Below are 12,011 nucleotides of genomic sequence, written 5' to 3'. Positions count from 1 at the left end.
TTGGGTTTCCCCGCTGTTCATTTCGCCCGAACAAAGATTTGTCGATAAGGTGAAATCTTTTTCGAACACGAACAATTTTTTCGCCACCCTCTGCGATAGGGTGAACAAAAACTGTGAATATTTTCGGGTGAAAATAAAACTCGCGGGTAAGCGTGAATGTCACCCAAAACATTTTTGGTTTTACATGTACGTGGAGTTATTTGGTACAAATATGTCCAATAGCTGAAACCGATGTTATATGGTGTGATCCATGAATGTATGTATATATGTAGAAATGCACTGCTCAATCAAATAATTCGACCCACAGCACCATCAAACTTGATTGCAAAAATAAAAATCTACGACCGCCAAACCCACAACCTCCCACCCAAGTCAGAATAAAGTAAAAGAAAATTAATTTTTAATTAAAAAAATAAATATTTTGTTCTATATTTTCAGTCTTTTTATACAAAAAAAAAATAATTTGTTTCTAGAAATTATTAAAATTTATATCACAACTAAATTTATTTACATATTTCCCAGTACTAACGTCTAAAGGGTACAAATTTAATCTACTTCCTCCACTGTTGGACCACTGCGTCCACCACCGAATCCACCAGCCTGTTGACCACAAGATGCTCCTTGACCACTACCGCCGTGTAATTTTGTCATAACCGGTGAACAAAGTTTGGTCAATGTATTCATCTTGTCCTCGTATTCTTCCTTATCGGCCAACGTGTTTGCATCGAGCCACTTGATGGTGTCTTCACAAGCCTTTAATGCATCGCTCTTCTCCTTATCACTCAGCTTATCACCAGCACCGTCCAATGCTTGCTTAACACCAAATACATAACTCTCCAAATTATTTCTAGCCGCTATCTTATTGCGTTGTCGTTCATCTTCTTCAGCATATCGCTCTGCTTCATTAACCATACGATCAATTTCGGCTTGTGATAGACGTCCTTTGTCGTTCTTGATGGTGATATTCTTAGCATTGCCAGAACTCATTTCCTTCGCCGATACATTCAGTATACCATTGGCGTCCAAATCGAAAGTTACTTCAATCTGAGGCACTCCACGTGGTGCTGGCGGTATACCAGAAAGATCGAACGTGCCCAAACGATTATTGTCTTTGGTCATGACACGTTCACCTTCAAACACCTGGATTGTGACGCCAGGTTGATTGTCGGAATATGTGGAAAATGTTTGCGTTTGCTTACATGGAATGCGACAATTTCGTTCGATGATTTTCGTCATAACACCACCAGCAGTTTCGATACCCAATGACAGTGGCGCTACATCAACCAGTAGGACATCTTGAATTTCGCTGCTCTTGTCGCCACTCAAAATAGCTGCTTGAACGGCTGCACCATATGCCACAGCCTCATCCGGATTTATGGAAAGATTTAGACTCTTGCCACAGAAGAACGACTGCAATAGACTCTGTACTTTTGGTATACGCGTTGAACCACCAACCAGTACGATATCATGAATTTGGTTCTTATCCATCTTTGCATCATTTAATGCCTTCTCCACCGGCTCCAAAGTCTGACGGAACAAGTCTCCACATAATTCTTCGAAGCGCGCTCTTGTTACTTTTGTATAGTAATCGATTCCTTCGAACAGTGCATCGATTTCTATAGTAGCCTCTGTGCTGGATGACAATGTGCGTTTCGCTCTTTCGGCAGCTGTGCGTAGACGACGCAATGCTCTAGGATTTGAACGTAGATCTTTCTTGTATTTGCGCTTAAACTCATCCGCCAAATGATTTACAAGTCGGTTGTCGAAATCTTCACCACCTAAATGTGTATCACCAGCAGTCGCACGCACTTCGAATAGTGAACCCTCGTCGATGGTTAGGATTGATACATCGAATGTGCCGCCACCCAAATCGAAGATTAATACATTACGTTCACCTTTCAAATTCTTATCGAGTCCATATGCCAACGCAGCTGCTGTGGGTTCGTTAATAATTCGCAGCACATTTAAACCAGCTATTCGTCCGGCATCTTTTGTTGCTTGCCTCTGTGAATCATTGAAATACGCTGGCACTGTGATTACAGCATCGCTCACTGTTGTACCCAAATATGCTTCAGCCGTCTCCTTCATTTTGGTCAACACCATTGAACTGATTTCCTCTGGTGCGAAACGTTTGTTCTCACCTTTGTATTCAACGCATATCTTGGGTTTACCACAATCGCTAACCACTTTGAATGGCCAGTGTTTCACATCTTCCATTATTTTTGGATCATCATATTTGCGTCCAATCAATCGTTTTGCATCGAAAACTGTGTTCTTTGGATTCATAGCCACCTGGTTCTTTGCTGCATCACCAATCAGTCGCTCTGAATCTGTAAATGCCACATAACTGGGTGTTGTGCGATTTCCTTGGTCATTAGCGATGATCTCCACTTTGCCATGTTGGAAGACACCAACGCAGGAGTATGTTGTTCCCAAATCAATACCAATTGCTACCATTTTAACTTCTTGTCTTTTACTTTAATACTTCACTAAAATTTTCAATTAAATACTTTTGTTAAAAGTTCGCGTTTGTTTTGTTTTGCACAATCTCTTTAACGAGTTGTTTATTGTTTGCTTGTTTATTTACTTTTGATGCAAAGAGCGTTTTGCGCCGCTATTTATACTAAATCGCCTCTTCACGGAATTTTCCTTATTCTCTTTCTAGAAATTTCTACGTTATGCTGGCATTGAACTCTCCTCTCTTTTTTATGTCTTGCTCACAAATGCATGCATGGCTCCGCCTCTAATGCTCTTTTACGACAGTGCACAGTGTGGCAAGCATGGTGATGATGATGATGAAAATAAAATTAGGTAAACTAGTTGGAAATAAATACGTTGTTAAGGGTTAAGCATTGATGTCCATGGAAAGGTTAAATATGCCTGTGCATCGACCTTTTTTTTGTAGTCATATTCTCCCATCATTCACCGCATTCAACGTTATATTTCTATTGTTTCATTATTTGCATTGCTGTATGCACGTATGTACATATGTATATATCATACACTTCGTTGGGCATACTTATAGCAGCTGAAGGTATTAATAAATAAATTTAGTTTGTCGCATCAGGCGGACCGATAACGGTAACGGTTCTTAGTTTGTAAAACAATAAATTTACCAGTTATGTACTAAGCATACATATACATATATTCTCATATGCGAAAGGTATGAACTTGAATACTGAAAGTCAAAAATAAAGTTATCAGTCTACTTTAGCACATCATAATTGTCGCATCGTTTTTATTTTGCATCAGCTGACAAAAAACCTTGTCAGCTCGTTACATTGGTGACCCCGACGTGATCGTATTCACGTACAAGATTCATCGCTTTATTGGGACTTTTCTTCACCGTGCACACAGCACTGTATAAGTTACCGGCTTAATCAACGACAATTTAACATGTCTCCCGGACCTGAAGATGCCACTGGTGTTGGCGTAATAGAATCCCTCAACAAAAAGAGGACTATTTCGTTAAAAAAGCAGCTAGATAAAGTCAACCAACAATTGTCTACGGATTCTTTGGCGACCTTAGATGAGGTCGACATTTCTATGCGTTTGGAGTTAGTCGAGCGTCTGCGAGCAAGTTTTGATGACGCTCAATCCTGCCTTGAAACTGAAGATCACAACGAGTTAGATAGCGAAGTCAGTTGGTCGTTCGCTACGCTACATATGGAGGTTAAAGGCAAACTGACTCGTGAACTCAATCAACGCAGGGCCGGTATTGCACATTCATCAACAGCTCGCCCATTCGCAATCGATGATTCATCACCCTCGTTTATAATATCTCAACGCAACCGGCTTCCCGAATTGAAAATTCCACACTTCAGTGGTGCATACACAGATTGGCCAGACTTCATCGCAATGTTTAACTCTGTTATTAACAACTGCAGTGAACTAAGCAAAATTGAAAAGTTTCAACATTTACGGGCAAATTTAAGAGGTGCCGCCTTGGACACAATTAGGTCCTTGGAGCCAAGTGACGCTAACTACGACAAAGCTTTAGATCTTTTGAAGAAACGTTTTGGAAACCAGCTGCTCAATTTTCAGGCTCATATAAGGGAAATATTTTCGCTCAAAAATGTCGAAGGTGGCTGCGCTGTTGGCCTGCGCTCATTTAACGACAAGTTAAATGCACACCTACGCTCATTACAAACCATGGCAACGGAGGCACAGATTGCTGATGGTTTCCTCATTTATCTTATAACCAAAAAACTCGACACAAAAACGCAAATAAAATGGGAAGAAGATCTGCCTACAAATTCGTTGCCAACTTGGAAATCTATGGCAACATTTCTGGAGAAAAGATGTCGCATGCTCGAAAATGTCGAAGCTACAGTACCAGCAGCGAACAACATACCCCCTGCAGTAAAACGTGTACCTCATAACAACAATAGTTCACGGAAGGCGCTTGTAGCATCTTCAAATACATGCTCCTTTTGTGGTTCCACTGGTCACTGGATTTACGGATGTGCTCAATTCGGAGCCCTATCACCTGCTTCGCGTTATAAAGAAGCCAAGCGGCTAGAGTTGTGCATCAACTGCCTTCGTCTAGGGCACGCAGTTAAGAAATGCAAATCAGGGCATTGTCGGCAATGTCCATCCAAGCATCATTCACTCTTGCACATGCCTAAAGCCGAGCAACAATCGCCGCCTGATGCTAACAATATCAGCGAGGTTGGGACTACTGCAACATCTTTGTCAAACGTGCAGCAGGTAGCTACCGCTGCATCCTCAGAAAACTTTGTTTTACTGGCAACGGCATTAAGAATCGTACAGGCTGTTACGTGCCTTGTCGGGTGCTGCTCGACTCCGCTTCTCAAGTGAACTTTATTACATCACGCCTTGCAAAACATCTTGAAATAGAAGCGAAAAAGATTAACACTTCGATATCCGGCATTGGTGAATCGAATTTCATCGCTGAAAAGGCAGTTGATATTTTGGCAAAGTCACATCATGATGAATATACATTCTCCTTTGAAGCCATTGTCACAAACACCATCACCGATCATCAGCCAAACTTTGACCTAAATATCGATTCATGGAATATTCCTCCGAACACCAAACTTGCAGATCCACTCTTCTATAAATCGCAACGCATTGATGCATTGTTGGGAGCATCACTATTTTTTGAATTGATGAGCGTCGGTCAAATCAAATTAACCAAAAATTTACCAATCTTGCAGAAGACGAAGCTTGGGTGGGTCGCTTCTGGAGGAGGATTGCACTTTCACAAATCATCGGCTTTAGTTGCTGTTCATGCTCAGCAAGAAGAAGATACAGATAGCCTCGAGGATCTTATCAAACAGTTCTGGGAGGTCGAAAGTTGCTTATCTTCACATACTCAAACTCAGGAAGAAATATCGTGCGAGCTTCACTTTCAACAAAACCGCATTCGTCTTGATTCTGGTGAGTATGCTGTACGACTACCATTAAATCAATCTGCTAATAGTCTTGGCGAGTCATACACACAAGCCAAGCAACGATTCTTTACTTTAGAGAGGAAGCTGCAGCAGAAGCCTGACGTTAAAGCCCAGTACTCTGCATTCATGATGGAATATGCTAAACTAAAGCACATGTCGCCGGCAAATTTGGATCCACAAACTAAAACTTTCTTTCTGCCACATCACTGCGTTCACAAAGCAGAAAGCTCAACTACGAAATTGCGAGTTGTTTTCGATGGCTCCGCAAAATCAACCAACGGATACTCGTTAAATGATATTCTTATGGTTGGTCCAACAATTCAACCTAAACTCTTCAATACGCTTGTGCGTTTTCGTACGTTCAAGGTAGCCTTAACAGGAGATATCTGTAAAATGTACCGCTGTGTACGTGTTTTGCATCCGGATAATAACCTACAATGCATCCTGTGGCGCGACGATCCCAAGGATGATTTGAAGATTTACACACTCGACACTGTGACATATGGTACCAGGCCCGCCGCATTCTTGGCGATTCGCGCCATGCATCAACTTGCAGCAGATGAAGAACCCAGTTTTCCACTTGGTGCACAAATCGTTCGTCGAGACTTTTACGTCGATGATCTTATCACAGGTGCAGACACGCTAGAGCAAGTAATCGAAATTCGACGCCAAACAACGAAGTTACTTCACAGGGGTAACTTTGTTCTTCGAAAGTGGTGTTCAAATGTTTCTGAATCGCTTATTGGTGTGACTGACGATGACCGCGAGCCATTGCTACAGTTTCGGGATGGTACGCACATTACAAAGGCGCTTGGACTAGTCTGGGATCCAACATCGGACGATTTTATTTTTTCACTTGCGCCAATGAGCAACTATAAAAAGGTAACTAAACGTATCGCATTATCAACAATAGCTAGATTCTACGACCCACTTGGTCTCATCGCTCCAGTTTTAACTCAAGCAAAAATATTCATACAAAACATGTGGAAATACCAATTTCACTGGGACGAAAGTTTGCCACAACATTTGCACAAGAGTTGGACCGATTTCTGCGATGAACTTGAATTAGTATCCAATTTTCATTTTCCTCGGTATGTACTAATGTCGAATTCTCATTTAGAACTTCACGCATTTTGTGATGCCAGTGTAGCCGCATATGGGGCATGTGTATATGTTCGAGCCCAACACATCGATGGCGTCAAAACTAGCCTTTTATGCTCGAAATCAAGAGTAGCGCCATTGAAGACATTAACTGTCCCAAAACTCGAGTTATGCGCTGCCCTGCTACTTGCTGAACTATTAGAATCGATCCAGCAGTCACAAATATTTAATTGCTGCATACACTGTTGGTCGGATTCAACCATCGTTCTATCATGGCTACGGGAGGAGTCCTCGAACTTCAATGTTTTTGTCTCGAACAGGGTCAGCCGTATACAAATGCTCACCAAGGGGGCGTTGTGGCATCATATTCCAACTGCGCTCAACCCAGCCGACATATTATCACGGGGAGCAACGCCAAATCAACTTCTCAATTCACAACTTTGGATGAATGGTCCCTCTTTTCTACTAGGAGATGAAAGGGAGTGGCCAGCAGCTCCTACGCTTTTCACTGACGTACCAGAGCGGCGACGTACAACCTTGACTGCTGCAATCCAACTCGAAGATATTTCCTTGCGCTGCAAGTATCTTAACTCATTCAGCACCATGCAGCGCGTTTTTGCTTACGTGTCAAGGTTTATTGCAAGAAACGATCGAAGAAATTCAAGAGTGAGTAGTGAGCTTACACCCGAAGATATCAAACATGGAACACAACTACTACTACGCCTGATCCAGCAGATTCACTTCGCTTCGGAGTACAAAGCTTTAAAGGCTAAACGAAACATTGACTCATCCAGCTCATTGTACTCACTTAACCCATTTCTTGACGAAGTCGGACTTATTAGAGTTGGTGGTCGCCTTGACAACTCGTTGTGGGATTATGAAGCTCGCCACCCAATAATCCTACCAAAACGACATCCCATTACTATAGCAATTATTCGCCATTTTCATCACAAGTTAATGCACGCCGGACCCCAAAGCTTGACAGCTTCGATTCGTTTGCAGTATTGGCCGATTGGTGGGCGAAAGACAGTTGCCGCCGTCGTCAATAAATGTTTAAGATGCTTTCGTCTAAAACCAAAGGTTATGGAACATATTATGGGTAGTTTGCCACAGCACAGAGTGCAGCCTTGTAGGCCATTTTTCACAACGGGCATTGATTTTTGTGGTCCTTTCTTTTACAAGTCGGCAGTGCGCAACAAGGGTCCGGTCAAGTGTTACATTTGCGTCTTTATTTGTTTTGCTACAAAGGCAACACACTTGGAATTGGTATGTGACTTATCCACATCTTCGTTCTTGGCGGCTCTAAAGCGATTCATCTCTATTCGGGGGAGACCAAAGGTAATTTGGTCAGATAATGCTACAAATTTTGTGGGGGCAAGAAACGAATTACCTGATCTGAAAAATCTCTTGCTATCCACATCTCACCTCCAAAGTGTTCAAAGGCACTGTGTGGACGATGGAATTGAATGGCGCTTTATTCCACCAAGATCTCCGCACTTTGGGGGTCTTTGGGAAGCAGCGGTAAAGGCAGCTAAATTTCATTTTCAACGTGTTGTCGGTCTCTCTGTGCTTACTTTCGAAGAATTGCGTACGCTTGTATGCCAGGTATGTGCTATAATCAATTCTCGACCACTTTATGCAATTTCAGAGCATCCCGACGATTTGGAGGTTTTAACACCGGCACATTTCTTAATCGGAGCTCCATTTACCAGCTTTCCTGAGCCAAATGTCACTGATATTGAAACAAGCCGATTAGATCGCTGGCAGCGTTTGTCTTGCATGCAGCAGGTGTTTTGGAGGAAATGGAGCAAAAATTACTTAACCATTTTACAAGAAAGAAGCAAGTGGAAGGCAAAGACACCGAACATACGAGAAGGAGCAATGGTCCTGTTGAAAGACGAAAACCTCCCACCATTAAAATGGCAACTTGGTCGTGTGGTGGATGTTATTCTAGGCAAGGACAAAGTGGCTCGAATAGCGCTTACCCGAACAGAGAATGGAGTCATAAAGCGAGCCATTAATAAAATTGCACTTTTACCTATAGAAACGTTTGAAGGCCTAAATCCTTCAACGGGGGAGGATGTTAAGGGTTAAGCATTGATGTCCATGGAAAGGTTAAATATGCCTGTGCATCGACCTTTTTTTTGTAGTCATATTCTCCCATCATTCACCGCATTCAACGTTATATTTCTATTGTTTCATTATTTGCATTGCTGTATGCACGTATGTACATATGTATATATCATACACTTTGTTGGGCATACTTATAGCAGCTGAAGGTATTAATAAATAAATTTAGTTTGTCGCATCAGGCGGACCGATAACGGTAACGGTTCTTAGTTTGTAAAACAATAAATTTACCAGTTATGTACTAAGCATACATATACATATATTCTCATATGCGAAAGGTATGAACTTGAATACTGAAAGTCAAAAATAAAGTTATCAGTCTACTTTAGCACATCATAATTGTCGCATCGTTTTTATTTTGCATCAGCTGACAAAAAACCTTGTCAGCTCGTTACATACGTTTTCCTTTGATTTTCTGAAACTAGACTCTAAGTTTTTCAATTTTTTTTGAAATTTGAAAAAAAAAAACAACATAAAAAATTAAATTATGAATAATGACCAAAAAGTTGTCAAACCACTGCCGAGGCGCAGCTCGCTTAGAAACGCAGCACCCACATTTAGAAGAAGAAATTTTGGAAGTTTAACAAGCCGTAGATCAAAAGCCGTTAAAGATATAACATTGAAATTAGGCACAGACACTATTTTTGCCAAATTATATAGACTGAGTGAAGGTAATCAAAATCGGCTAAAGTTCTAACCTTAATAAAGTTTGCAATAACTCCATGATATTTAACAACATTTGACTGATACCTTACCTCAGTAGTGGTATGGATGGGCTAAGAACAAAACTTAAACAAATTTTGAAAATTGGCGTGGCCCGCCCCTTACTCTTTCCAAATACTTTTGATGCCATAAGTCGAACGAAATGCTCCAAATCCGAACGAAATTTAGCATAAACATTTGTCTGAATTTTTTAACATTTTATGAAAATAGTTGATTTCGCTGAATGTGCCCCATGGCGGGGTAGCTGGCGGGATTGATGGGGCACCTTCATCAGGCATGTAGTAAAGCTCCGAAATGAGATTAAAAATCTTTTTTTTTAAGTTTTTTCGATATGAGTTCATTTTATCAAACATATTCAAACAAAAAGTTGAAGGGTCGAAAAATAATGCATCCTGAACTAATCAAAACTAAAATAAAAAAAATTTGTTTTCTTAAATATAATGTTACAAATAAAAAATACATTTAATGCCAGTTTAGTGATATAAAAAGTTATTTTATATTAAAAATGCATAGATCCACTTCAAAAATATACTTTGTACGACATCGCGATGTTGAAGCATAATTTGAGGGCCGTGGAAATTTAAACTCAAAATCAAAGGAACGTCTTCCATATTGCTCTTGAAAAATATGGATGTCGAAATATCAAGTATCCTAAGAAAGCTTACTGTATATTTTAAGCTCTCAGGGAAATATTATCTGCCTTGCATATGTCGTTCGGAGTAGGCATAAAACAAATAGGTCCCGTCCGGCCAATTTCTAGGAAAAATTAAAAGGAGCACGACGCAAATTGGAAGGAGAGCTCGGCCTAAAATCTCTTCGGAGGTTATTGCGCCTTACATTTATTTATTTATCTGCATATATGTATAACGTTTGTGTCACTTCGCTTGAGCAACCATCTTTAATGCGATAAAGAAGGAAGAACGGTTTAGGTACTTCAAATAAGAATTTGATGTTCGGGGTAGATACAGCGTTTTAATGGGGCACATTCGGCCGCCGAGATTTTTTCAGGGCTTATGAATTATTTAAATATACTAACTACACTTTACCACAAATATCACATTCTCACCTTTCACTTGCAATAAACTGTTTTTTTTTTTTTTTATGACACATGTAAATATTGAAAATCACTTGCACAAAAGACTTGAAATATAATATCGGCACTCGCGAAAACACAAAAGTATGTACGTTTATTTGTATCAGTTATACAGCTATAGATGTGCAACTTTTAAATGGTCATTATTATTGGTGGTGGGTGAGTTTGCGTCGATATTTGATGATGCCAGATTTCTCTTTCATGCCAAAAACGTCGTTGACGAATGTACCCCAACGACGAAGCTCCCCCGATCTCCCCTATTCTTTAATACGATTATTATTCTAAGCATTATATCATGCCCAGTAATTTTCGATGTTAGTAGAAATGCTACACTGTGTATAATTTTGTACAAAGGGAATAAATATACAATGCAAAAGTGCCAGACTTACTCATGCTTACTCATACCAGCTTAAGCTCTTAGCGTGACCTCTCTGCTTTCAATGTTCTCTCACACTACAATTCAGTAGTCTATACCGCCAACAACAAATAGCTAACGAGAACGCGATTATCTCTCTAGAAATTTCTATGACATGCCAGCAACTGCTAATTATGTCTGAGACCTATTTTTATACCTTTCATGAAGACGAAATGGTATAAATAGTTTTGTCGGCTTTAGAAAAATTGTTATTACATACAGTAATGGCCACAAATTTTAACGAACTTTTACGACTGTTCGAAGATTTTTGGAAAATAGCTCAGCTTGAATAATATTTATCTTATACAACCGACTACATTACCGATTGTTCAAACTGAGTTACTAGTTTTTTTTTTTTTATTTACAAGGTGTTCAGAAAAAATATAGGTTCTTTTAATTATTATAAACATGTTTCGAATTTTCTGTTGATGTTGATCATGTGAGTTAAAAGAAACCTTGCGTTAGTAGTTTAAGTTTTCCAGCGTACTCAAATCTAGCAATCCGGTCATGATGCCCCTGCACAACGATATGACAGAAGCGAGTCACAAACATTAAGCTCTTCGAAAAACTCGAGTCCCAAGTCTTTCACTAATGTTTATGCTATAAATGGCAGAGGGAAAGTGAGACCCAAGAACAATATACATAAGACCAATTTAAAAAGTTAGGAGATCGCAGGGACAGCCCTGAAATATATTAATACGGTACGGAAAATCAAAAAAGGTGTCCAAGAAAAGCTTATAGATGTACATATCTATCTAGAATGTCACCCAATGCGTGAGCAGTGATAGTCAGGTATTACTCTGAACTTTAAGCAGATATGATAATACAAAGACTTGGTCTCCCTTGATACTCCCAGTTGGTATCAATTATCGCGAAAAAGGATAACTAGCGTGATGTAAGAAGAAAATATTAAAAGCACAATCGTTATGATTAGTAATGAGGTGTTAGATGACAATTATTAAATTTCATTACAGTCGCCAGATTAGGCAGTTGCAATACACTTTCCTTACTCAAAGTTCCTTTAAATTTTGGTCCAGGTCCTCTAATAAGACGGAAAACAATAATAAATTGCTAATTTTCGTCAGTCAGAAAGTGAAATTGCTAGTTTTCGTCACCTATAGGCCCAAAGTGG

General features: G+C 40.0%; 2 protein-coding genes across 2 annotated transcripts; one reads left to right on the top strand and one right to left on the bottom strand.

Moving 5' to 3' along the window:
• Positions 1-402: 402 nt before the first annotated feature.
• Positions 403-2,579, bottom strand: LOC137240757 (heat shock protein 70). Its single transcript, XM_067767433.1, has one exon. The coding sequence runs from the start codon at positions 2,455-2,457 to the stop codon at positions 547-549; it is 1,911 nt and encodes a 636-aa protein (XP_067623534.1). The 5' UTR covers positions 2,458-2,579; the 3' UTR covers positions 403-546.
• An 817-nt stretch (positions 2,580-3,396) lies between these two features.
• Positions 3,397-8,828, top strand: LOC137241832 (uncharacterized). The gene is made up of 3 exons (XM_067769213.1): positions 3,397-4,710; positions 4,764-8,106; positions 8,167-8,828. The coding sequence occupies exons 1-3, from the start codon at positions 3,397-3,399 to the stop codon at positions 8,610-8,612; spliced, it is 5,103 nt and encodes a 1,700-aa protein (XP_067625314.1). The 3' UTR covers positions 8,613-8,828.
• The last annotated feature ends 3,183 nt before the right edge of the window (positions 8,829-12,011 follow it).

This window comes from Eurosta solidaginis, chromosome 2 (assembly GCF_040869045.1).
Source record: "Eurosta solidaginis isolate ZX-2024a chromosome 2, ASM4086904v1, whole genome shotgun sequence".
In the NCBI taxonomy this organism is placed as follows: domain Eukaryota; kingdom Metazoa; phylum Arthropoda; class Insecta; order Diptera; family Tephritidae; genus Eurosta; species Eurosta solidaginis.
This window is presented reverse-complemented; position numbering and strand designations above follow the sequence as displayed.